This window comes from Zosterops lateralis (genome assembly GCF_965231275.1).
Source record: "Zosterops lateralis genome assembly, chromosome: 9".
Taxonomy (NCBI): domain Eukaryota; kingdom Metazoa; phylum Chordata; class Aves; order Passeriformes; family Zosteropidae; genus Zosterops; species Zosterops lateralis.
The window spans coordinates 10,060,345-10,088,086 of NC_139769.1; the positions used below are offsets into that span (position 1 = coordinate 10,060,345).

The 27,742-nt window shown below is 48.4% G+C and overlaps 1 protein-coding gene across 3 annotated transcripts in view; it reads right to left on the reverse strand.

Moving 5' to 3' along the window:
- Nucleotides 1–27,742, reverse strand: part of RNF220 (ring finger protein 220) — a 214,251-nt gene that overhangs the window by 48,862 nt on the left and 137,647 nt on the right. For 2 of the 3 annotated variants that reach the window (XM_083867362.1, XM_083867361.1), the window contains exons 3-5: nucleotides 20,837–20,882; nucleotides 11,359–11,454; nucleotides 7,253–7,295 (exon numbers count right to left, since the gene is read on the reverse strand). In XM_083867362.1, coding sequence (XP_083723488.1) covers nucleotides 7,253–7,295; nucleotides 11,359–11,454; nucleotides 20,837–20,882 — 185 coding nt within the window. Of the gene's footprint in view, nucleotides 1–7,252; nucleotides 7,296–7,450; nucleotides 7,615–11,358; nucleotides 11,455–20,836; nucleotides 20,883–27,742 lie in introns of those variants that run through there. The other variant, XM_083867363.1, reaches the window with a different exon arrangement.

Consider the following 27,742-nt stretch of genomic DNA (forward strand, 5'->3'; position numbering starts at 1 on the left):
CCCATGCTAGACAGCTTCTGCCTCTCTGTTGATTTTATTTCATGAAAACTAGGGGCGACACTGCCTTCCTGAGAGCACGCTCTAGGAAACAAACATGTTGGGAATCATGATGATTAGAAAAAGCAGCCAAGGTAGCCTGTTGCTTAATCCAATAGCTGGTTAATTTGAGCCATGGTTTAATGTGATCAAAACATCTGGAACCAAATCATTTGCATTAAAAAGAATTTCTGTCTTTTATTATGATGGCTTTAGGCAGGTATTACTGAATAACTCAATCACTGGCTGCAGGAAAGTCACTGTTTAATTAATAAGGAAGGTCAAAATTCTGAATGAGAGACAAGAAAAAGCCCAAGGAAAGCCCATGTGATAATGAGAGATGACACCACCAAAAAGCTGCGTTAGCCAGAAATTGTTACTGACATTGTGAGCACTGCAGCATGCTCTGAAAGCCTTCATGCCTGAACACTGTGGGATCAACAGCTCCCTGCAGCCAACGAGTCAGAGAAAGCTTCTGGAATGCCAGGATGAGAAGGACCAGTGTACAGCAAAGTTTCTGTCAATTGTTTTCTAAAGTGCATCAGTTTAGAGTATACACATCAATGGAATTATAAACTTTCAGCTGAACACCAGAAAGGCCTCCTTCAAGACTGTCTTGTTGGCTTCCCTGGGCTCAGGACTCTCTGGGTTAGGATACACTTTCCCACAATCTGGAACTAGGACCATTCATCATCCCCTATACTCACTCATGCTCCAGCGCTAAAAAAGCTTCAAATTATTCCCTGAGCATTGTTTTTCCTCATTGAAATACATATGTATGAAAACTCCCTGAAAAATACATCTCCACTCCTCACATCCTGGACAGGATTCTGTAAATGTGACATTCCTAGAATAAGAGACAGTAACTTGAGACCAAAACAAGATTTTTTTTTTAATATTTGGCACTTTGAACGACACAGACTCTCAACAGGTACAGCTTTCATAGTTCGTCTAAATTTTATTTGCTGAAGCTCCACAACCCTCTCTTGTGTAGGGTACACCACACTGACAGCTCCACAACCCTCTCTTTCAGGCAGAGTTAAGCCACGCTGTTTCTAGTTTGTACTTTAGTGCCCAAGAGATTTCTGAATATCTGGTTTAGTGCATACTTATATCCTTCAGCATGGCCCTTTCATGTAAGTTTAGGATGCTCTTTCCTTGCCTCACTGGCTCTGTAGAGCAAGCAAAAAATATGGAAGGAGGCTGCAATCAGACACGACTTGAGCATTCCTCAGCAAACACCCGTCTGGGGAGAAACACAGAAACAAAGCCTTCTCTATACTGATCGCAGACACAAATTTCTCTCACCTCATCATGTTTTTAACAGAGAAATGCAAGGAAGGAGCAGTTTAATTATTCTGGTAGGACTCCCCATGGCCAAACAATTCAGTTAGAGCAGTCTGCCTGGTGAATTTATTAGTATTTTTAGGGTTTTTTTACTGCCATCCTCCAGTCCATGCACTGTAGCGGTGACAAAAGGAAGACAACTTATTTTGGGTCTGCTACTGATAAATTCTTGGGACCATATTGCCAGGACAAGCACCTGATCAGCTGCTGAAATGTTAGTGCAGAGCCGGGAAGAGAGCCTCACTCTGCTCCAGCTCTAGCAGACCTAGCAGACCCAGCAGCCAGCCCCTATCTCGGCTCATTTAGCTCCGCAGAGAAGCAACCCTTTGAGCTGCAGTGCCACAAGTGAAAAAGCCACTGGAGGAAAGAGGTGTTGAAAACAAATTCCCCTGCCATTTTCATTCTCTGGTCATTAGCGGCGGCAGCGTCGTGCCCAGGGAGGCCAAGGGTGCCCCTGGTGACAGGAGGGACGGGAAGGGAGCAGCCCGGAAAGCACACCCGACACGCACAGCCCGGCCATCACTTCCAATCAGCGCGGCAGCGATGGAGCGGCCCCAAAGGCAGGGGCTGATTGTGGCGCTGTCCCGAAGGGGAGCAGCTCAAAAGAACACGCAAGTGAGACCACAGGATTGCTAATTAGTGTTGATAGATGCGATCATTTCTAATTAGCTCACTAATCCCTCTCCCCCCTCGCTCCTGTCGCAGGAGCATGGAAGGAGAAAAAAAAAGGAAAAAGTCATTGCCTCCCGTAATTCAGGAAGATAAAAATGCAGCCAGTTGAGGACTGCATGTACAAAGAGGACAGAACTCAAGGAAGGAGGTTTTTGCACAAGCCTGATCCGTTCTTACCTCTGACTGTGATGCCTTGAGAGACTACCCAGAACAGAGGCTAGACAGTGTTAAAGGAATAAAGTAGGTATTTATTAAAAAGGCCGTCAAAGGGCACACCTTGGGCAGTACAAGAGGCCACACCCAAGATGTAAAAACTCACATGTTTATACATTTTTATAAGTTTCGGTCTATTTGCATATTGGAGTTAATTATCCAATTAACAGCTTCAGGTTATGAAACCCCATCCTCCCAGATTGCTCTCCTCAATTCGCTGTTGTTTATACTTTTTGGGCCTGAAGCTGCAACAGTGTTCTTGGTTCAGGCTGGAAAAGGACTGTTCTGTCTAACTACACAGTGAAGAGAACTTGCTAACACTTCATATGAAGTTCAGAGCTATATATTAATGCAGTACAGAATCTGGAAAATGTGAAAGCTAAAACTTATGGCATCAACTGAACAAAGACTCCATAGTTATTATTCCAACCTTCTGCCAGGAGGTGAGGAGTTCACTAATTTTTATTAGCATTAATAATTATTATTAGGCTATCAGAGGGCTTCCAGCACCTCTAAGGCCTCACTTTTAAAGATGTACATTACCCTACACATGGCTCCTGCTGAAAGTGCATGTTCTCCTTCAGATTACATGAAACCATCAGGCACCCGGGGAGTTTAAGTCACCACAGCAGATGAATGATGAAGTAGCACATGGAGGTGAGCAAGAACTGGGATCCTCTGCAAGAGCAGGAGATCTCAGTCATGGTCTCTGATTTAACCTAGGAGCTGTGCTGGCTAAAGGAATTACTCTTCCCTTCACTGATATGTAGTTCTCTAATCTGGGACTATGCAAGGTGAGGCTGCTTGCACTAGAGAAAGAGCCAAACTGCACTTGACAAAGCCTCTGCTGCTGAGGGCACACTGGTCTCTGCCTTCCCACAGGTGCAGAGACAACGAGCCAATCCACCCACTGCTGCCTTATTGGCAGGAGAGACCGAGGATCTTTCCTAACAATGGGCTCTCCTCATCAAGGCTGAACCTTATTAATGCCTAAAGATCATGTTACTCTCTAGTCCAGCCAAATTTCCTGTGAGAAAAGCTAATGGATTTTAGTTTTCAATGGTACTCCCCTCCCCAAGCAAAAATTCACCTTCAGGACAGGGCACTAATTACCTCAGAAGTGCTCACACAGCATCTAGCAGTGGACATTGCACCAACCTCTCCTCTCCTGCAGCATCAAAGGACATGATTAAGTTACTAGCAATATCTCTTATGGTTCCCTCCACCAGTTTGAGTGGTCCCCTGAGTCCTATGCAGACATCATTAGCAGCTCCTGCAATGGCAGGCCAATCAAATTAAGTGGAAACATTTTTGTCTCCTTTCCAGTGGAAATCATCCAGCTTTATTCCTCCCCCACCCATCAGCTACAAAAGCACAGGACACGGTGGTGGTTCAACAAATTGCAGGGTCTATTTGGAGAGACAGGCTTAGGGTAACCACCAAAACTGGACTCACCTCAGGGAGGTGCAAATAGAGCTTTGTCAGAATCCACTTCACAACTCTGCCTGAGAACACAAACTTTGGAAATAACCCTGAATTTGAGTCAAAGATATTTGAGCACAAGAGCTAGCACCTGCTCTCTGCAAATCTACTAGAGGAGTCCTGAGGAGTGATTATACCTACTTTTGTTAGATCTATCACAAAAAGCTTTTGTGACTCCTCAAACTCATCCAGAGCATCTGATGCAAGGGAACAATGGCAGTAGTGGCAGAGCACAAAAAGCCATCTCAAGAATAAGCAAAAGCAGGAAAACAGATGGTCAAGAAGCAATCTGTTTCAGACCTTAAGTACAAATTGCTGCTCATCTGCCCCAAAAAGAACATTAATGGGCAGATTCACAAAAGGGTCTCAGTGCAGCTTTCAGATTTGCATGGCCAAAGTTCCACACAGATGATTTTCAGCAACCTTCAATCTGACACTATTCTCCGAGATGGGCACCTGCTTAACCTGCTGAACCCATGTTCTGATACACTAAGCCAAACTTTGTGCCTCTAATTTTGAATGACTACTGAACCTGCTCTGCACTGTTAAGCTCCACAAGCATCAATTTACGGGGTGGCTTAGAGTTTCCAGTTTGGCAACACTGAAAATAAGGCAAATGAAAGAAATGCTTCCTTTGTCACTCAGGTTCATCAGGAATCAGCACCTCATACTCCTGGGTTCACAAGGACACAACCTCAGGAAAGTGAGTTTAGCACAGGTGAGAGGTGCAGGATTAACTCACTGAGGCTGACAGGGAAGTTGTGATACAAACGCTCAACCAAGAGCCTAACAGACAGAACATTAATCTCCTGCTCCTGAGCTTGAAAATGCATTTGCCTTACTTACAGCTCAATTTAAGTCACAGGTTTGCCTTACAGAATTAAAATTCTGGCTGGCCAGGAACGTGTGAACCATGTTACTATCACGATCTAATCATGTTGTGGCCAGGCCAACAGCAGCTCACAGAAGACATTTCCCTCTCTGCCTTCTCTTCCCTTAGCTCCTTTTGCATATTCCCATGAACACAACAGGATGGAAAACATCAAGGTCCAAACAAGACTGAGTCACAAACAGCCTGGGCAGCCAAGATTTGGGTCAAGGACAATGTGGAAGAAGAGCAAATACCGTGAGCCCTTTTTATGGGAGGAGTTTCCTGAAGTGCTTCTTGAACTCAGCTCATAGAAGCCTGACAGAAATACCAAGATAAGCTAGTTACAACAATATTGAAAAGTACACATAAAACATAATAAAAACAAATGAAATAAATTTTTGTTCGTCAGACTGCATTTCTATATCTTAAGTTTCTGCAGCGTGTCAATGAGAATATGAAACAAAGAGCCAGCTGTCTTTGGACAAGTCCTACACAACTTCTATTCATGTAAAATAATCAGGATTAGGAAACTAGAGTTGCATGATTGATTAGAAGCTCATTAAAATATATGAGATATAGATAAATAAGAGGGCTTTTTTCCTAAAGCATGCCAGCATTCTCCATTTAAAGCTCAAACAATAATGTGGCAAAGCTCACAAATACTGCAGTTATTTCCATTGCAAACAAATGTGGAGGAAGAGACTAGAAAGCAGGCAGTGTTCAGAAGTACAAATGTAAAGAAACATGCTGAGAAAGGAGCGGTACAACCATCTGGCTGGGTGCAGACTGAACCAGACATCACTACAGGTATGTTCTGTTCAATCATAAAAAGACAAGGTCAGAAGGAACAGTTCTGATCTAATCTGGCCTTCTTTGAGACCCAAAGCACTTCACCTGAATTTCTTTATTCAGCTCCCTAACATCTGGACCCTCTTCATCTCAGGGTGAAGAAGAGGACAGGAAATCCCAGCATTATTAGGGCAGGATGTATGTTCTTTCACCTGGAATATGGCTGTACCACAAAAGGTACACACAAAAAGCAAAAACGTCCAGGAAAAACAATGCAAATGCTGTACAAAACTACCTGCCTCCCTTTAGATGAGCACAGGTTCAAAAAAACATCCAACAACACAGGCCAAGAAGAGTTCCCAAAAGGAGATGACAGTCTACCCAGACTGTGTTGCAGCCCTGCTTTGGGACAGAGACAAAAGCACAAAGCACTACTGAGGCCAGTTCAGCAGAGCACGTTCCCACCAAGAGCTTCGTCTCATGCTCAAGAACTCCACAACACCAAGAATTTCACAAGTCTGGCTCAGACTTTTAAAAAAATATTTAAAATAAGGTGACTGCACATTGTTGGCCTGAAAAAAGGTGGAAGGAGACAGCTTAGCCCCAGCTATCCAACTATGATAAAGGAACAGTTGGACATCCTTGACTCCTGAGACCTCGGCCACATGAAACAAGTCACCACAGGGCAGCACCTCGGTGTATCTGAGCCATCTGAAGGCTCTGTGTCTGCCTGCCAGCACTGGCAGCTCTCTGCACTCATCCTGGAGTGCAGAGTGAGCACCTGCCAGCAGCTACCTGTGACTGGTGCAGGGTAACTCATTCTTTGTTTTATGACTTAACAGACTTTCTGGAGTTGGCAGTTTTTGGGCCCTCTGGGTTGATATTTTAAAATCCCAAGGCTAGCTCTGAATTCATGTATGTCTAACTTATCAAAGATCTGGATCAGTAGCTTCTATTTGCTTAAGACTACACTTAAACATGGAGGGCTTCAAAATCAAGCAAACTGTTTTGCCATGAACACACTCTAAACCCTTTTGCTATTTTGTTCAAATAGATCTTCTTCTAAATAAACTCCAAAAGCACATCATCAGAGGTGTTATCATGAACTATCACATCAGGAAGCTCAAGACTAATGAGCCTCCTCTTAGCCTGAATACCCAAATTCTGACCAAATGTTACATACTAAAAGTAGCTACAAGCAGCACAAAACCAGATGACAGAACATTGTTACTGTGTGCATGGTAAGTTCTGACCTCTGAACTTTGAGAAAAGTTTCAACTTTTTCAGCTGTAATAAAAAAAGTTTCCTTTCAGCTTTTCTTTCCAATTTCAAAGCAGAGAAATGGGCTTCCTCTCTCTGAGATAAAGTGATGTTTGATTTTTTTTAATACCAGGCTGCTGTCCATTAGAAAAAGTTGTTTACTTGTTAGGAGCACTCACAGATACAAGAAAAAAAGTACCACACCAGCATCTGTGGGTTTGAGAGAAAAAAAAAAACCCAAACAAAACAAACCATGACGTCAGATGACGCTCAGGCTTCTTAAAAGTTTACTGCAAGATTGAGCCATGTGAGCTGTGAAAGCTCAGCAGCCGGGCCCCACACAGAAAACTGTGTGGTTTCGGGGCTTGTTTTACACCAGCGGCGGGAGCCGCTTCCCTGGGGAGCCGGGGGTGACCGTGGAGGACTTCACCCGAACGCCCCCTGCGCCCCCGGCACGTCGAGGCCCTGGCGCAGCTGGCGGCGGCTCCCGGCTTGCGGTGTGGGGGGCCTGGGGGTATCGCACAACTCGGCCCAACTCTGGAAACTTCTCCGGAGGGGCAGGCGCGACGGGGCCGCACTCACCGTTCAGCCGGGTCTGCCGGTTCGCTCGCACCCGCAGGAAGGTCTGCAGAGGGGAGACAAGAGCGGAGAAGCGTCAGGACGCGGATGTAAACGACTGGCCCCCCCGCCCGTACACAAGGCCCCTAACGGTCCCCCGCTCCCCGCGCATCCCCGGGACAACGCACCGTCCGCGGGCCTCCCCCCCACCGCAGCACCCACCTCTTCCCGGCCCCCGCCGCCGGGCCCCCTCTTTCCGCTCTGCATAGCCGCGGGCGCCGCGGGCGGGCGGCGGGCCCGGGATGCGGGTGGATGCGGCGCGGCCCGGCGGGCGCCGCTGATCAGCCCCCGGCGGCCGCCGCCATGTTGGCCCCGGTCATGTGACCCGCCGCGCGCGGGTGAGAGTTCACCAGGCAGTTCCCATGGCAACCGACAGGGGGCGGCAGCGCCCGGCGAGCCCGGCCAATCAGAGCCCCGGGGCGGCTGGAACCAGGGGGATCTGGCCAATCAGAAATAAGGGGTACTGGGGCCCTGTGTACCTAACCAATCAAAAAATCAGGTATTACTGGGACCCTGGGGTGCCTGGCCAATCAGAAATCATGGGTTAGTAAGACCCTGGGCTGCCTGGCCAATCAGGAATCAAGACCCACTGGAACCCAAGGGGCCATGCTTAATCAGACCCCAAAGGCAGGGGCAGTTGACCAATCAAAGCCGAGGAGTAACTTAAAAGCAGATTTCCTTGTCCAATAGTGATTGAGCATCCTTTAGGCCCAATGTCACTGGCCAATCAGAACCTTGGCCCCAAAAATAACCCAACAGAACTGGCCAATCAGGCACTAGGGTGACAATCTCCAACTTCCTCTGTCCAATCAGGGACTGGGGGCCAAGGGCTCTTGGCCAATCAGGGTCCAGGGGTAATAAGACCCAAAGGCAGGTGGCCAATGGGCCCTTCTGTGGCCCCTGTCCCACCCCGGCCCTGCCATGGAGCCCCCAGGGCCTTCCCTGGCTGGAGGAGTGGAGCCCTGGGGAAGCAGAGCCCTGGGAAGTGGAGCCCCATCCCTCCTGACACCATCTGCATCTGCCGGGGCCAGGCTGAGCACCCACCTCAGCTCCAGGGCTCTGACACCTGCCTGCCCTACCCAGAAATGGCCCCTACCACGGGGACTCCTTGGCTACAGGCAGTGCCTGCGCTTTCCAGGCACTCCTCCCTCTTTTCCTTTCCACTTTTCAGCAAACCTGGGTGGTCAGAGCTGTCTCATGGATTTCTCTCCCATATCTCCTGCACAGTTGTGGTGGAGGTTGGGCCCAGCAGACCAGCCTGAGATTGGGACAGAGCTGGGGGCTACAAATTGGGCAGCAGAGGCTCCTATACACACAAATCCCATCTCTTCCCCTCTCTGCAGACTCCTCAGACATTGTTTCTTGGAATCAAACCTACATTTTTGGGTGTCCTCTCAGGCACCCGACAATCTGTCACTTCTTCAGATGAAAAACAAAAAACACACTGATATATGTTTCGCTGCCCCAGATGATGATGGGCAGTTGGACAGTTCAGGTGCTGGCTGGTAAGCTTTGCAATCTGTCCTCCATCCCAGCTCTGCCTGCCTGCTCAATGTGCAGCTGGATTTTCATACATGTGCTTACTTACAAAATCAAAGCTGCTGATTGTTGGCTTTACTCTTCTAATTAATTGAGCTGTCTTTTGGGAGGCACACTTACCTGAACTGGGGGGGAGGGAGGTGAACCTTCCCTGGATGGGGATTTTAGTCTTTTGGTTACACCACACTTGCTATTTTCAGTCACAAATATTCTGTGGGCTCCCTCCAAGCCTGAAACGCCACCTTTGCAGTACTGTGTATCACTTGTAACTTGCTGTTGATTTCTCCACTGGGTATTCCGAGTTTTATCTAAATGTAACTCAAATGGCTTTGTTTTTACTCAAAGCTCCATCTGACAGAACATCCTGTAAGAGGAGCAGCCCCTACTGACCAAATCCATTGGCTGCCACTACCTCAGTCTGATCAGTCTCCATGTACCAAACTCCAGCAACCAGTTTTGGCACAGGGGAGGCAGGAGGACGCCTCCTCCCCACATCCAGGAGCCACCTCACTGCCTTCACTGCAGCCCCCTTGCAGCATGGGGAGCAATGCAAGCAGCCCAAGTGCTGTGCAAGCTCCTGTTTCTGTAGCACTCCTATTTATAAATCTTCATAAGTGTCCCCATGGTATATAAGCACAAAGACTAAGCAAACTGAGCCACAGGAATTCTGAAAACCCAAACACCAATAACTCACTTCTAGCATGTTACTAATACACTGTATAATGATGATTAGATCACAACACAAGGGACAATCCAGCGCACCTCTGCATATGGAAAGCTAAATTCTGCAGCCCTTAAAATCACCACCATGAGAGTCTTCTGCTCTGCTTCTTGGGCTTTTTCCCTTGCTAAGCCAGGCAGACTGAATTCTCGTTCATATTGTGGCTTTATTAAGAATACACTGAGGCTTTACACACCTTTGGCACCCACTCTGAGGTCCCTTTACACTGCCAGTGCAGCATAACGCAGCCAGCACAAGCGTAAATGAAAATCAGGCCCCAGAGGTGTTTTCTCCCTGCAGTGCAGACTTAAAACTCCCATTACACATTTGCATTAAGGGCTGCAACCCTCCATAAAATATGCTCACAAACTTAAAGCACATTAGAGAGTAGCTGGACTCAGCACATGGAGGGGCTTCTGCTAAGAATATCTGTCTTTGAGTATGACATAATAAAAATGTACAGGAACAGAGGGCTGCAAGGGGCCACCAATCTCACAGAGACTGATGTCTGGCAGAGTGGGAAGGGAGGGGGATTCTCCAACAAAGGGGGCCATGGCAAAAATCTCTTCCATGTCCTTTTGAAATGAACATAATTTATTTATTAGCCTTAATAAACAGGCAGGAAAGAGAGCAGGATTACCTGATACAGGCATTTCTGTATCTTCTGCATGGTTTTGTTTCTCTTACTTTGCACCAGCTTTTGTTGTTCATGGGAGGGTAAAGCGGCTGTGACGTGACACCAAGTTATAACTCAAAGTCACATGGGAATATGATCCACAACTTATAATATAACCAATAAATAGGACAGAGGATGGAATAATGGGCAACAAATGTACGTATCTGCTACTAACAGGACCCATCTTCAGGAACACATAACTGGGTCTGCTCAGTAAGAGCCTCAGCACTGGTCATCAGCCTCTCTCTGCAGGTTCAAACACAGACCTGGCATGTGCAAAGTGGCTGATGCAGAAAGATACGAGTGCCTGCCTGACCCTGGGCACAGGGTATGGCTGCAGAGCATCACAGAATAGAGAGTGATGGGCATTTGCCACGCTGGTAGAGCCTCAGCCCACTCAGCCTGTCCACACAGCAGGTGGATGCATGCTTGGGTCTGTGCTGATGACCAACACTAATTTATCTGCTGCCTTTCAGAGCCTACTTGAAGCCAGTGGCTGAGTACAGGCTTGCAGCCAAACAGTTTGGGCAGGTGTTGAGTTGGAGTCAAACGCGCCAGCCTGCCCCAAAAATACAGACAGACTTACAACCAGCCAAGATGTACTTGTGTTGCTGCCCTTTTCTTCATTTCTTGCTCCATCTCCCACAAGTTTTAGTCATTGCATCACCCAAATCAAGACCTGGTGCTCCTCTGGGAAAAGAGTGTTTTATAAAACAGGCTGGCATGGCTGTGGATTGTCCAAACTCATTTCTCTCTTGGATGGGAATCATAAGTAAAAAATCCTCACTTCTCTGAAAGTTTCTCAATGGGCACAGGGTGGGTAATGACAAACACAGCCATAGAAATGAGACCAAAATGGTGAATATAGAGCAACAGAAACCTTTACAAAGATATTAAAACATTTTTAAATACCACAGTGATTCTAGCTGGAGCTGGGAGGACTTTGCAGACAAAAGCCCACCTTCACAGTCCTGTGAGGGGCCAAGTGCTCATGTCCTCATGATGCTGGCAGGAGAACCAGGGAAGTGATTGCACAGACAAGAGCAAGGCTGTCACAAAGAGAGAGCTGTGGGCACTGGGGTGTGCTGGCTCCCCGTTTAAGGCTGAGATCAGCAACAGCATCTACCTGCTTACCTGGTATCTGTCTGAGTGATGGATGTCATCTGAGGAGTGGGGTGATGCTGTTGGAGAATCTCCTTCCCGCTTGATTGAGGCCGACAACAAAATTGACTGCAAGAGAAAGGAGAAATTCATGTTGTGAGCATTGTTGAGCTTTCTGCCTGTCTCTAAGCTGTCCTCAAAGCCATGGAGAGTGTCTGCTGAGCTGTGGGACTGTGCTGGAATGGAATACTGGACTGTGGGACTGACTCTTTTCAAGAGACTGTGCCCCATGAGGGGACCAGGCTGCTGGGTCTAGCAAAATACAAATGAATCATGCAGCAATGGGACAGTCATTTTTACCCCAGGTCTGGTGCTTGGGGCAGAATCAGGCCCTGCTGGAAATGATATGTGAGGACCACACTAGAAATTCTCATGATAAGGCACAGGAGTGCTGAGGTGGAGCATTGCTTACATGTCCTCATCCGCCCTTTTTAAGTGCCACTAAATCTCTCAATAGCTTTGTAAACTGCACTAAAGCTCTCAGCACCTTTGCAGTGCAACTACCTCTTCCTTCAGTAATGATGCTATTTATTTTAATAAGTAGCGCAGAAAAAAAAAAAAAAAAAAGAAGGGCCTTTTAGAAGGTTAAAAAGCTCAGTGATATTTGAGACCTAAGAGATCACTGATAAACTTCAAGTCCATAGTAGGTAAGTCTAAATTCTACACACAGTGAACTCTAGCAGGAAAATTGTATGGGAGTTTGACAGCATCTAAAGAAATGTACACTGAGTTGCAATTGAACTTTATGATTAGAGTACTTTGAGGGTAAAAATGCAATTTAAAAGTCTAATTTAAATTATAAATTAGCTAAACTAGGCTAAATATAGCCCACTACATTGTGAAAAAGTGTACACTGGAAATGCAGCTCTGCAGATGTTTGTTTCTGAGAATCAGTTGGCAAGATTTGATAATAAATGACTGCTCGGAGATGTGTGTGTTTGTGAAGGGAAGTGTAGATATCATCTGAATTGGACAGGTCAAGTGTGATGACAACATTATTAAAAAGCATAATACCTTGGAGAAAGGCAAGTATTCCAGAAATATTTGCCTCTGGGCTGAAATGAAACATGAAAAAATGTGCATTTTTTTTTTAGCAAGATATGAGAAAGTGGAAAAATGACTCAGCATACAAATCGGTTCAGTCAGCAGCAAGCAATCCCCCAGGCTTGGACAGCTCTCCATGGGAACAGCACAGCAGTGCTGCCAGCAGGGGTGTGCAGGGAAGGCAGGCTTGGGGTGCTGGTGGAGGAGGGCAGTTTGGGATACTGTTCAACCCTATGGGTATGAGCTGCCAGCCCTGCCATGAGGGCAACAGGCACATCCCAGTGTGCAGTGCAGATCTCTGCCATAAAGCACAGCTCTACTGGCTGCGAGTATATGTGACATCCTGAAAGGGGTCACAGAGGAGTTGCCTGCTGGGAGGCTCAGTTATTTCCTTGCACAAAACCACTTCTGCTGACTGAGGGCTGTGCTGACCACATCTTAGGGCTGGCTTGCTCTTCAGCTCAGCCCAACAGGGATGCCAGGCACTGGGAGGGCCAGTGGGAGCCCACGGGGCTGGGAACACCCATCAAGGGCTGCCTCGAGAGCCCACCCTCCTTTATCCATGGGACTGATGGTCAGAGCAGGGAGGCTCTCTGGCTTCATGTGTTGGCTAAACCCAACTGCTAATGGGCTTTGGTGAACAGCTCATTTATTTCTGGAAAAGCCCTCTGCAGAATTTCTGCAGAGTGCAGACCTCAAGCTCCTGGTGTTGTTTAGTTTCTTTATTTTCTAAATAGAGAGTGAGGACCATTTTTGAATAATCAGGATTACACATGTCCTAAAAAACACAGGGATGAGGCTCAAAGCCTTCAGTTGTGATTCAGAATAACAGCCCTGACTGCAGCAGTGTTAATGCTCTAATAAGCCAAGCATACTGGAGCTGGGAGGGTTAAATCTGTTTTGTCTTCCAATGTATTCTAGAAAAGGGGAAAAAATACCCATCTCCCCATTCCTCGACGACAGACAGACAAACCCTGCCCGCCTCCTGCTCCCCCCACCCCCAGCTTCTGGTAGCTCTAATCCAATATTATTATGTGAAAAATGGTTGGGCTAGCTATGGAGACAGTAAATTAAACGTTATGTATTAGTTTTTAGCGTGTGGTCCCAGGAAGAATGCCGGCCCCATTTATTCCACAAACCTCCTGAGCACCATGGCAATGACCTCTGGAAAAACGCAGGGCTAAACTAATCCCAAAGATGTCAATCTCGAGGCCTCTTCTACATACACTTGCAGTTTAGATTAATAAACTGTCTATTTTTAAATTGTGTGCAAGCACTTCAATTCTAAATACCTTGCCGGCATGTTAAACACAGCGTTAGAGATGCCAAGTCACACTTCCCCTTCACTCTTAGGAAACTTGACTTCATTTGTTTTTCTCATTTCCCTGTGCTGTGCCACACTTTGCCTCTCGAGCAGCCATGGGGGCAGGCAGGGATGCAGGCTCAGAGGCTAAGGGATTAGAAAAGGCACTCGCCATCCGGGTGACTTTCAATCCTACATTAGGCCAGCCTCTGACATCCCAATTTTGGCCTCTTTTACCTGAGATTGTCATGTTGAGGCTGTTTTCCAATGGCTAAGCAGTGAGGATGCCTGACCATAGCATACCAAGCCAAAGATTTGCTGTTCCCTGCATCACTCTGCTCATTCTCACACTGGTCCTGGCAAGCAGAGAAAGGGTAGCAACACAATTCCCATTCCTCTCTCAACTGCATTCTGGGAAGATGGCTGTGGAGGGAAAAGGTGCTTTCCAGGCCCTCATGCATGCCAGACACAAATTCTGGCATCCCAGCCCAAAAACGTGGTGCTGGGTGCTCTGTGTGCAGGCAGGCCTGATGTGCAGATGCTCTCTACTATGGGACCAGGTTCTTCAGCCTGGTGGGAACAAGCTTTGATGATGCCGAGATGTCCCTTTTCCCTTGGGGAAAGGCCACCAGCCTGCTCATCCATGCCTGGCTGCCAGTACATCTCAGCTGCCCTTCAGAGTGTGTCTGAGTGAGGATATTGAGGAGAGAGGACCTTCCTCCCTATCTGGTCTCCCCTCCACAACTCCCACCATCAAAGATGGAGCACGGGCTGTGTGTGAGTGGTGATGCAGCTTCATATTTCTCCCTCCCCTTTAAATCATCTCTCCATTGGGTAGAGGCACTCTCTGTGGAGGTTATAAACCCTGAGAGGATCAGACTGAGCATTACACCTGGGGCAAGCTAAATAAAAAAAGGTCACCGGCGCTTTTTAAACATGGACAAAAAAGCAGTAAAATGTGTTTGAAAAAAAAAATCTGGCATTAAATCATGACTTTTTGCCTGCCTTGCCTCATTAAAAGTGGCCTTTTGGAAGGTAAAATTATCATTGTAAGTGATAAGATCTTTAAGAAAATAATTCACGGCTTCTTCACCCTTTAATATGATAGCCGCCACCGGCTAATTTTTTTCTTAATGGCAACGAGGCCATCAATCTTGTCCAAGCCCTGTGCTCCCTCCTTCCTCCTGCCCCTCCTGCCATGCTGGGCAGCTCAGTGATTCCTCCCTGCCCCTTGGAGCTGTGCCGTGCCAAGGGGAAGGGCTGTGTCTGGATGTACAGCTTTACCCCGAGGGCACATAAGCCCTGCTCAGGCTGCAAGGCTCACCCCAGTCATTCCCAATGTGCTCCATGGACCGTGCAATCCTGCAGAGATCACCCGGGGATGTTTCAGCAGCTCACCGAAACTGGGAGCAACGCCTAGTTTACCTACATGAATACAGGGGCAGGTTTGGTATGAATCAAACATCCTGCAGGCTGGATGTGCCGGCTGCTGTGAGCCCAGGCCATCCATCGATGCCCAGACCTGCTGCTCCCTCCTCGGCTGGAGGAGCCGTGGGCAGCGCTCAGGCAATGTCGGCGAGGACACCCGGGCCAGCACGCCCCCGGCTCCTGACCCGCAGGCTGGCCAGGCGTGGGCCCCGGGCACACCAGGGGAGGGGACGGGGTCAGGGTGCAGCCGCCAGCCCCAGGAAATGGACGGCAATGACGGGCACACGCTGCCCCCGGCCCCAGGCGCGGCCCCGCGGCGGCAGCCGGGGCAGGTGTCACCCTGGGCACAGCCCAGCCGCCCGCTATGACATTCTGCTGCCTCTCAAGGCCACTCGTTTGAGAGTATTAAAGTGCTGGACTCCTGCTTTCTGAGAGCCCTGGAAAAACATAAGGAGTCTCTTTTTCTTAAACAATCCATCACAGCTGCTGTCAGCAGAACAAATACCCTAACCCTGCTTTTTATGTATCTATATGGCCTTTTTTTTTTTTTTTCTTCTTTTTTTGGGCACAAAGTGTTCCCTGCTTGATGCATTCAGCCTTAACTCTGCCGTCTAAATAGGTACTTATCACTTAACATGGAGGTGATGGCTTGACATGTTTTCTGTCTCCTGCCCTCCCCTCCACGGTAGGGAAGACGTCAAAGTGTTGCTAATAGCTGTTATCACTTGGGAACTGTAACCCGAAAGCAATAAGTGATACCAGGCCTTGCTGTGATTTCCCCCCTTAACTCTGCTAGCCATTTTTTATGTTATTGCTGGAGGACTCCCGACACAAAAATGCTACTATTAGAGCTGACTTTCCTAGAAGCTTTTGGAGGGTCCACATTTGCTCCTGGGAAAAGTTAGAGGTAAAATTATCTAGTGGCTTTTAGCTGGCAGAGATAAAGGTGGGACAGAGCTGGGGATGAAAGGCTTAAATGTGAGAAGGGTGTGAATGGTGAATAGAAATAATGGTATCAGCAGCTTCTGGCCTTCGCTGAAAAATTCCAGTGGTTCACAAGCAGAACAAGCTTACAGAAATGTGAGCTACTAATTAATTTCTGTGCATGTTACAGTGACACCTGGGATTGTAATGGAGCTCTGCATCCTCTTGGAAGAGACATCAGCTACACGGTGGGAAAAGGGCCCCTTCCAGCCGAACTGCCCATCAGCATTCTGGAGATGGAGGGGGAATATGGTCTGACCCACATCTGCCCCTCTCTGCTCCTTCTGCCAATGCATGGTTTACCCTGGTCTAAAGGAAGGGTACAGCTGTTTGGCCCAAGGGGAGTGAGTGGCTTTGTTTGGTCATGGGGTAATTTGTTTTATGGAATAAAACCTGGCAGATATTTGGGTTTGGAGTGACTCTGGTATTCATCACCCCAAACTGCAGGAAGCACAGCCAGCTAACACTCACCCTACGTAATTTCCTCTCCTTCCACATATCTGTGGACTGTTCTCATGTCCCAAGCTTGGCTATAGTTTTGCCACAATACCCAGATTTGGCTTTTTAATCTTTCCTTGTAAATCACAGTTACAGAGGGAGGGAGCAGAGATATCATGAATGACTTTGCCAACCTCCCAGTCTGTCAGTGACACAAGAGAAGGAGTTAAAACCCCAGGGCACTGACACCCATTCCCTGTTCCTACCACCAGACATGATATGAAGAAGTTAAATGATTGTGCTAGAAATTTCATCTCAAGTGAGGCAGCTGGGAAGGGCTTAATACAGACATTCTGTCAAGGTTTAAGGCTCCAAATCTTGCTTGCTTCGAAGCTCTTTTTCCTTGGAGGGCTTTAGTGGTCAAATTTCCCACTAGATGTTGTAATTCTCTCTCAAACTGCTCGGTGAAGCTGTAAAATCACAGGGGTGGGTGGGGGAAACAAAGAGCTCTGGCACTGTGGCTTGATTCCCAGCTCTGCCGGAGGTCTGGGAGCAGTGTGCTGGCTGCCTGCCTGTGGGCACCCTCCGTGGAGCTGGGTGCACACCTAAACAAACCAGCTGCAGGCATCTGCTGGGTGCGTGGCATGGATTTTGCTCATGGCCACTCACGTTAGTATTTGTAGCAAGAGCAAGAGCACAGCCAGGACTTGAAGTGGGAAAGGCAATTCGCAGCCATTTATTAGGAAGTAGAAGTGGAAAATGAATGCTGAACCCACCACAAGAGCTGGGATGCTTCATGGAACCCAGTCTCTTCCCTTTCAGTGATCAGTACCAGCTCTTCCACAGTGGATTTAAATTTACTTGTTAGGTGACAGGTAACAGTCTGCAGCTAATCCCCTGAAATACAGGCAGTAGTGAAGTGCTCTTAGGTAGCAAGGAGGACTTGGGGATGCTGACTTAGTTACCACCAGCTGCTCAAGGAAGAGTGGGAACAGCTGGATTTACACCTCACCAACATGGATTCAACCCCATGTGTGCTCCTCTCCTGCCCTGCAAGAGGCAGCCAAGGCAAGGGGAGAAAGGCCAGGGCAGAGCATGAAGTCTGGGAAGGATACCCAAGGGTGCCTTGCACTGCTGACAGCTATCTGTGTACAGACTCCTGGGCAGCCACCAGTCCAAATGGAGTCTGTTCTCCATATGCCTCTGCAAGACATTCCTGCTGCCTGCTCTGCCTGGGACCCAGGCTCTGGTCATGCTGGGGAGTGCTGCAGGAAGATCTGGCCTCTCAGGGGTCTGGGGCATGGCTGACTTGGACAGACCTTCAGAAAGGGACCTTTGAGTGACAATCTGCTTGCCTAAGTGCCTTGCCCACACTGGTGTATCACCATCTGTTAGGCTTGGTCTCTAGTGGCAGATGAGGATCCTGAATGCTGCGGATCTGTGGCACTCAGTGCTGCCCTTTGAGCTGCCTTTGCAGAGAGGGAGCCCAGGCACCAAGCAGTGGTGCTGGCTGGAGCCCCAGCTTGCAGCCCTTGCTTAGCTGTAACTGCCTCGGCCGGCTCTGATAATAGAAGAATCTGATACAATAATCCTGCATTCATCACATCCCATGTTGAGTGATTGGATTTTCTTTGACATATTGCCATGAAAATTGACCAAGTGCAGTGAGTGACAGCTCTTCAGGGGCAGGGGAGCAGTGAGTGAGGACCATGCATGTACATCTGGGCTTTTATTGCCCAGACAGATGTTTGCTGAGGCAACTGCGGGGAATGGATGGGAGCAGAGGTAGGACACAGAGCATGGGAAGATTAAATCACCAGTCCCAGCTGCCCCCCCAAGGAAGAGCCTCAGGCCAGCACAGAAGTGGCAATCGTAGTGATGCTACAGGCAAAGATCCTAAATGAGCCCTAAAGTGGAGTTAAAGCCACTGGCAACCATGGAAGTAACTACCAGCCTGCAGTCATCCCAGTTTCCATGCGCCTGAGTAAAACCAGCTTGCCCTTGTTTGTTTTGCCATTGGATGCTCCTGAGGGATGTGGAGGTGCAGCCCCTTCTCCCATTGCTCAGCTGCTGGAGCTGGTGGCCTTTTTGTTGGCACTAGGAAAAGGACTGGCCAGGAAACATTGCAGCAGTCCACTTCCAGCAGTTCCAGAGTGGTACAGATCTTCCTGGAGGTGCCTGCCAAACCTCCAGTGATCCCTGGGTGCCTGGACATGGACTGCAAGCCCACTCTGGGGGTCCGTAGCCCATCCCTCTGCCTGGGACTGTATCAGAGGGACTTCACAACCTGATGGGCTATTCACACCCCTTGTTGCAAACATGCAGTGGGCACAAAGGAAAAGAGCAGCCTTCATCTCCCCACCACCCTCCTCCTCAATCCCACCAGGTTACAAAGGGGCCTTTAATACCAATCTCAGGTGAAGGTGACAGCACTGTGCCTTCCCGTGCCACACAGGACTTGTCTCCCAGCAAAAGCCACACAGAAATAATGAATCCTCCTGGGTTGAGAAGCTTTCAAGCTCTCTGAGAAGGGAATGAAAGATTTCCTGATTTCACCCTCTCCCTCCCTGCTCTCCTGGCTTCTTGAAGTTAATGTTCTTAGTCCCAGACGTGACGGGCAAAGGGAAAAGATCCATGTGGTGACAGGGGACGATTGATCTCTTTTACATAGAACGACGCTCCAGTCCCAGTTTAATCCCCTCGCTCAAGGCAAATGGGATTCTTTGTCAATGGAAACTTCAAAAGCCTGGCCCTGCCTTGAGATGGACCTTCTTCTTTATCTGGTCTCTGTCAGTCACTCACTGTGTTTGCCTCCAAACAGCTAATCTGTCTTCCTAGCCGTCCTTCTCCCTCACAGGCAATGTGTTTGGGACTGTTGAGTTATCTACACGGGGTCCTGATGAGGAGGGAATGGGAAGATTGCAGTTCAGATGCTTTCATTCTGCTGGTGCCCTTTCCAGCTCCTTCATGATATCCCAAGAAAGCCTCACGCTCTGTGGATTATCAGCAGTGGGTTTGGGGATTCCTCTCTGCTCTGCTTGTTTTCATGGGAGAAATAATCAGGTCTCCACTCTCCTCCTAATATCCTTGGGACAGGGTACACGAGCAAAGTATAGTTATCCAGGAGACAAAGGTGTGGAGCACTAAAGAGTACCATTGCAATTTCTTTTTTCCCTTGAAGGGTTTAGGAAATTGTTGGGTTTATTTGGGAGTTGTCTCTAACTGCCAGGAACTCAGGTCAGCGCAGTGGCTCCCAGGCCTCTTCCTTGGTGGGGCAGACAAGGTGTTGATGTACTTGGCAAGACACCCAGCCCCAAGGAGAAAATCTAGAGGTGAAATGTCAGTCTTTGCTTCTGACATCACATGCCAAAAAAATCACCATAAGCTTCCAGAAAAACCAATGGGGAATGAGACTGGAAGTTATTTTTAATAAAACAAGCATGAAGACATCTCCTGTGAGAGATGCCCTGCACTTGTCTGGAAGCCAGGAGCCTCCTTCACTTGGACTGTGTCATCAGAAGTGTAGGAGAACCTGGAGCACTTGCCTTTGCCCACCTTGGAGAGGAGAGCATGGTTTTCAGAGGCTGTGCAATGCCCTGCAGTGCTCCCTGCCATCTACTTCCCTTTGGTCTTTCCCAATGCCCAAGCTCTGGTCTTTCCCACCCCTGTGCCACGTGAAGTCCAGCTGACAGCAAATGAGTAAAATCACTGCCCTTTGCAGTGATGCCATGATGCTCTGTGAGTTTTGTATTTCTGCATTCTGAGCCAAAGGGATGGGAGGTGGGTCCTGGGGAGGAAGCTGAGGCTGAGATGGAGTTTTTTAGTGATTTGGGATACTTCTTGGGTGTGCTTCACTCCCTTGTGGCAGGCTCACTCTCCCCTTGCAAAGCTGGCATATGGCTCTGGCTCCAGGAACTCCCACATGTGATTTCCCAGGCTGAGCTCAGGCTGCGTGTGATCAGCTTTCATTAGCTGTCATTAGACACAATCTGGAGTCCCAGAGCCCAGCAGGTCCTTCAGCTCCACTGTTCCTTGGCTGCACAAGGAATACAGAGCCATGTGCAGGGACTTGTCTGCCCCAGCCCAGCAGCTGAGAGGGGACAACAGCTTTCCCCAGTGTCACCAACCCCCAAAGTGTGGCCACCTTCCTGGGACACATCAAGTAGCAGGACAGGGAGTGGGTTGGGAAGGTGAAAGGGTGTAAAGAGCATCCCTTGGGGGACAGGGAAAACATGCTGAGGTTTGCTCACTTACCTTGGGGGTGCCTGCTGCCATGGCATCCTTCAGGATGGAGCTCTTGCTGCCAAGAGAGAAGAGAACGAGGTCAGTCACAAAACTGGCAGGCAAGGAGGGGAGTGATTAGAGAGATCTCATAAGGTCAAATAGCAAAGCACATTGTTCCTCTTCTCTGGACCAACAAGAGCCTCCTCACCCTGACTGGAGGGGCATGGGAAGGAGGGCAGTGCCAACTATTTCTCCAGCTGTAACAAAATGGTCATACGAGTGGAAGTCCTCAAACCAGCCACATGAATCAAGCATCGACTCTCCCCCTGCCTGGGGCTTGCAAAGCTCCTCTCCCAGCACTGGGAAAAAGCAGAGAGCAAGTCTGGAGTGGCATAGGGAAGAAAGCCAGGGAGAGGGGAGCAGAGGTGGCGAGCCTTGTGAAGGGTCAGGCACAATGAAAAAAAGGAGAATAGGGAAGAGAAGGAGATTAAATCGGTATAAGAGCAAGGGAAAAAAGATTTCCTCAGCTCCAGGCACACTGGGGAAGCAGCAGCTCTGCTGGAGGCTGGAGTGATTTGTTAATTCAGCTTGCTCCCCATTTAGCAGGGAAGGAGGTCCCTACCCGGTGCTCCTCCTCGCCTGCCCTCGCCAGCGGGAGATGCTATAGATTTAATAACACCTTCCCCCCTCCAGACAGGTTAAACTTGAAACAATTACATATCAAAGCCGACATGGCGGGGAGGCCTGCACTGTAATTTTTTGGTTATTAAAGTAATCTCTCTCATGTAAATTCTCCTACTAACATGCTGCAAATAGCATTAGGAAATAAATTATTTCCCCATGATTCGATTTGTCAATGCAAAGCACCTGCAGCAGGCAAAAGGCTCTTGAAATATGTTGCCAAGCCCAGTGCCTGTGCTTGTAAGCACACGCTGGTGGGGTGGCTGGCTCCCAGCTCCCCATAGCCCCAGGGACATGATGGATGGGTGGGTGGGTGGAGGGGGGAGGGTGGTGGGGGGAGGCGGGGGCTGGGGAAAGGGGGGGAATGGAATTGTGTTTAATAACAAAATTTGTATGCAAGCCTGCATCCCAGGCTAAGGATGAGTGATCGGCAGCCAGAAAGTATTAAAAAGCCTCGCTAAACAGATGCTGACAATAGAACAAGACATATCAAATCAGATCTACTTCAGAAACATTAATATACACACGCACACACGCTCGCCCGCGCGCGCGCACCCGGCTCCGCACACCCACGCTCCTTTCTTCTCAATCACAGCAATATGGGAGACATCAATAAATTTTTATGAGACTTTTAGAAGATCAACACGGTACTAGATGTGACAAAAAAGCAATGTGCCTGTCATGTTCGCTTTGTCGGGGACACTTTAGCCCCAGATGCCGAGCTGCAGTGCCAGCAGGGAAAAATTGAATTTGGCTGGCTTTAATCTGCCTTGATTTGGCAGATGGCTGGGTGTTATGAAATGAGCAGGGATGGAGGAAGGTGTTTTCTCCTGGGGCTATGGCCCCCCTCCTCTCCCAGTGCCAGTGCCTTTTGCCCCCTGCCCTGAAATGGAAACACAGTTATCCATTGCCATCAGGTCACTCCAGATGCCACAGCTCTGCTCCCAGCTATGGTTCCTGGGGACCATGGATGGATGGGCTGGGGCATCACCTCCCACAAAGCCCCACTTCCTTGAGGGAATGTGCTGTGGGTTGCTCACCACGGCCACAGGATGCCCCCTGTGTCCTGTTTCCTAGCTCTGCTCCCTACCCTCATGAGGTGTCACGGAGTAGAATTAGTTCCTGCTGCCCACTGAGACACAGCCCTGGCACCACCTCAAGCCTGTGCAAGAACAAGCACAATGGGAAAGATTTCCATCCCCTCTCAATCACATGAAGTGTGAAACAACTTTTTTTTTCCTTTTATAATCCAAATGCCTCGTAAAAAAAACAAACCCGTTTCCTCCCTTTTCTTGTTAAAGGTGTTTAAAATTATTCGTTTTCAAGGGAAAGAGGAAGAATATAATTAATTCCTCCTAGAAATGGTGTTAGGGCCAGGAAACTGAAGTTTTCAGAATGAGAGTCTCTCTGGTCAGCCAAAAAATCAAACCTCTGCTGTTGGGACCGATAAGGAAGAAGACTGGTTTAGATAACTTGGCAGACTTTATTTTATTCTTCATCCGGAGGATTATTAATACTCACCCCGTTTCTTGCAATGTAGCTCTACTCTATGTCTTATAAGAGTTTGCAATATTTTATTTATTTTTTTTTATATCCAGAGATGGGTTAGGAATAGGCATAAGCCCAGGTCATCCAAGCACCCACACCTTGCAATTTCAGGGTGCTTTTCCCCACTCACCAAAGAGGCCCCTGAATTACAAGGGCTCCAGCCCCCTGCACCTCTTAAGAATGCTGGCAGTGGGCTCAAGATCGAAAGGCTGTCAGCAAAGAGAAACCTTCCCCTACATAAACACCGTGGACAAATTAAAAATGGTAAAAGGGAAATCAAGACCTTTAAAGTTCAAACACTTTTCGGTGCCTTTTAAAGTTTTTTTGCTCTAGGCCCTTGCAGACAGCACAATCTTTGGAGACCTTGGGATTCTCTTTAATCACCCAGCCAGGCTGCAGTGGTCTGAAATGATTACACATTTACATAGTAATAACCCCAACACTCCCCACATTATTTCATGGCTAGCATATTTCCACTCAGCGAGTGATCCATGTGTTTTAAATTATAACCTGTACATAGGAAATTAGTTACTAAGTACGATATTCACGGGCTCATCTGACACTTCTAATTAAGGTGATTTACACAGAATTATCTTATGAAATAAAAAAATGGTGTTTTGCTAGCTAATAAAATATAATTACTACCCGCTTTTCTAAGTTACAGTTAGTTTTAATCTATTTGGGGAATTGTTTATCTAGTTCATTACAGCAAAACAACTTCTTTACCTTTTAGGCAACCCCCCCAAAGTACCAAAGAAGAGCAAGAAACACCCTGGGAAGACCCAGCAATTTTGGCAGCCTCCTTCTATCTCTCCTAAAGACTTTGCACTTCCAAGTGATACAAGGCTGCTTCCTCACTGGCTCCCTTTCTTGGGCCTGAGACATCAGTTCTGTCAGTGATTTTATGCATCCTCATGTGTTTGGATGTCCCCATGGGGACAAAATAAGGTCCCTGCCAGAGGGCTCTGCCCCATGCTGCAACTGCATCAGCTGTTAACAGGAGCAGCACAGCCAGAGGCCAGGACACACCACTCCTTTAGATTAGGGACCATAAGCTTTAAGAGGAGCCTTTCCTCTCAGCAAGGTTCTTCACAATGAAAGCAGGACTTCACAATGTAGCAGGACTACACCAGAGACATACAGATGTCCTTTAATGCTAGGCACATTTGCTTAGGAGCATCCCCAGATGCAACTGGGAATCCCCTGGCATGTCCCTGAGTGAGCTTCAAGGGACTCTTCAGGCCCAGTGCTTCTGTCATGATTTCCCTAAGGGCAGCTTAGCAAGCCAAGTATGTGCCCTCCGTATTCACAGCCTTGGGGTTTCCTCTACCCCTGCCATGGATGCTATTACACACAATGGCCTTCAAGCCTATTTAATTTCTTATGGTCCTGTCTTTTGGGGTGTGCTTGCCATGGGAAATAAAAAGGCAATATGCAAGGAGTGGTCCCTTATCACCCCCATGAATGGAAGTTGCTGCTTCTTCCCACAAGGAAAAATCAGCTCATTAGCTGAAGGTTAAGTTCCCTGAGCTTGGGCAGCTGCAGTTGTTTCTGCTTATCCCTGAAGGACACTGAACCAGTAAGGAGCAGGTCAGAGAGCTGCTGCCATGCAGCTGGAGTCTTCCAGCTCTGCCCCTCTTCCACAGAATCCCTTCTCAGCAGCCCCCTGCTTGGCAGGTATCAGCCTGTGTACCTCCCATATGAGATCCTGAAAAACCAAAAGATTGCTACAAGCTGCAGCCAATGGATGTATTTCATAAAAAAACCCCAAAGAATTGGAAAACATTTATTTTTAGCTGTAGGAGTTGTGGCTTGAACATGCAGCCTTGGGATGGGAGCCCTGGCAGCAGAGAAAGCCTCTGGCAGAGCCGTGTGGATGGCAACGCCGGCTGTAATGGAGCAGTCGCTGGGCAGACAGGGAATTGGATTTTTGTGAATGCCACTTAAAATAAGTGGAAGTGTCACTTGATGCTTAAATAAGGAAATGGGAGTTTGATTTTACACCTAGCTGCGGGTGACAGCCCTCAGCATGGCCAGGTGAGATCTGTGCCATCACAGGAAGCACACGGGGATTTTTAACCTGCTGTGGCTTCCCCAGTGGCACCTGCATCCCATGATAGGAAAAAAGGGCTGAGTGATGGTAAAAAGTTGCCGAATTTTTTTGCCAATTGTAGTCAGGGCTAGAAATGTTCTACACCTACAGTGCCAGACATGCTTCCCACATGCTCCCCCAGTCAGTATTTGTGAGATCTCAGTGACCAACACAGTCAGTTGTGACAAATCTGACCCACGGGGCAGTCACCCACCTCCCCCAAAGAGAAGAAATGCAGCAGAATCATAAAACACTGTGGCATGACCTGACCACACAGAAATCCCCTATTTGCTCTGTCCTATTCACATCCCCAACTCTTTCTGCTCTGCTGGGTTTTCCTTTATCAACCTCTGGTACTCCATGTCTCTGATCAGAGTGGATAACAGATTTCTGGGTGAGAATGTGATGGTCCATGTGTGTAGGGCCAAACAGGAGACCATGGCTGGGGGGTAGTTTCATTTCTGTCCCACTATTTCAAAAGGAGGTGGCTGGAAAAATAAAAAGGAAAATCAGAGGGAAAGGTCATGCATTAGATTGATTTGGGGCGCTCTTTGCTACCATGGCTATAATGACTGTTTAATTATTCCCAGCTCATGTGGCAGTTCAGAAGAGGCTCTGCAGAAGACGTGCATTGCTCCAGGGCAAATAACTGACCGGAGATTTATTTCTCACCCTTGGGTTTCCACACACCCCTTCCCAGGTCTCCTGCTGCCCTGAGAGTCAGCAGCAGAGGAAGGCTTTGCCCTCCAGAGTTCCAAACCTCAGCCTTCAAATCCATACCCTGGAGTCAGGGAATGGACTGCAAGGTACCATAGGCAATGGCAATTTAAGGAGTGTTCATATAAGGGCACTGCATCCGCAAGGGGAAACGTGACCCACACATTTTTTCACTTGCTATGCTACCCTGGAAGTTCTGACCCATGAGAAGCACTTCTCACCTACAGATTATGGACAGCAGCCTCTGCCTTTCCTGGGCTCTGGCATGGAGGAGAGGAATGGGGCATCCCTAAGCAGGGCAGGCAGCTGCCTGGTTTGTGCTCTCTCCATAGGAAAAGCTATGGATGAAGGGTCCAGGCTGCTGTCATTGCCACCCTCTAAATGCACAGGAGGAAACTGGAAGGTCTCTCTTTCCTTTCTGCCCATGATTAATCTGCCACAGTGAGGGGCAGGGACACAAATCAGAGGAGGAATGAAAGAGGATAAATCCATGGTATCAGCAGCACCACATTGGCTAGATAATAAACAGACTCCTCTCCTCATAAATTTCTCTCCATTCCTGCATGTTTCCCCACATCAGCACTGGCAGACCTGGAGCTGGACTACTCCTGGTCTTTCCAGTGTCCTGGCTGGTGGGAAGAGCCGTGGCTTTGCCAGGGAACCTGGGACCCTTTGCCATGTCTGGCATCCTTTACTGCCTGCACAGACTGGGGTGAGGACCAGGATGGCACAATGGAGCCCCATCCAAGCTCACTGGGGCTTAGAGGGTGCATGGGACACCTGAGGTGACTGTGGTGAGGTCATCCATAACAGCACATGGAGTGGGTGGGAGAAGCACTAGAGACACAAAGCACATTTCAGTTTTCTTGGTAGTTTCACTCTCTGCCTCAGTGCCCCAGGGCAGCTTGTTCTCACTGCCCCAACACCACACTGTGTGCTCTCTCCTCACTTTGGTAGCAGCCAGCTCACCCACTTCATACCCCACACAGGGATGTGACCCTGTTAGCTGCCTTGTGGTGGCAGGTGGTCCTGGCCTTGCTCAGAGATCACCAAGAAGCTGACACTTCTGGGCAAGTTTAATTTAAATCTGGCAGGAGTCAAACTGCTGGAGAAAGCTTCAGATGATACCACCCATCTGGTGATGCATCTGTGCCTGAAACTGGACACCCCTGAGTCCAGGACTGAGGTTCTGTGCTGAATACCTCTGTTGTGGGTGGCATGGGATGCCCCACTACTGCTGTGGGGCAGGACTCTCTCCCCGAGGGAATCAGGGCAGAACAGGATGCAAAAACCTGTTCTGTGTTCCTAGAGCAGCTCCCAAACACCACCCTGTCTTTGCAGCCTGCTTTTGCTGGTGAACATTGGCTGCAGGACAATCATGGGGGACTCACACCCAGGAGGAGCACTGAGGAGACATCACAGGCAATTAACTGCTTGACTGAACACCTTGGGGAATACCAGAGCCTTTGGGAAAGCCCCTGGGAGCACTGGGAGAGCACAGCCAGGGAGAGGTACCAGTTCCACCTGCAAAGCATGCCCAGGCACTTAATAGTACCTGTCCCCAGCATCTCCCCGGCCTGGATTTATGCCTTGAGGGGTCACCTCTGGCGAGACTCTAATAACACGACTTTATTAGCTTTCTTGTTCCTTCTTTAAGATACAGTAGCAAGGGGGGAGGAGGGCAGCAGCACCTCGGGAAAGAGCGGGGGTCGTAGGGATAGGAGGCAGCTGCCCTCGCAGTTCCCCTTCTCGGTGACAGGGGGGAGAGGGAGAAAAATGATGCTCCCTCGAAATTTATCATGCACCCAATTACAATGTTAATTGGCAAGTCCCAGAAATCAATTAATTCGCAAATTTTTTTCAATTAAAAATTAAGATAAATCATAAAACGTTATTAA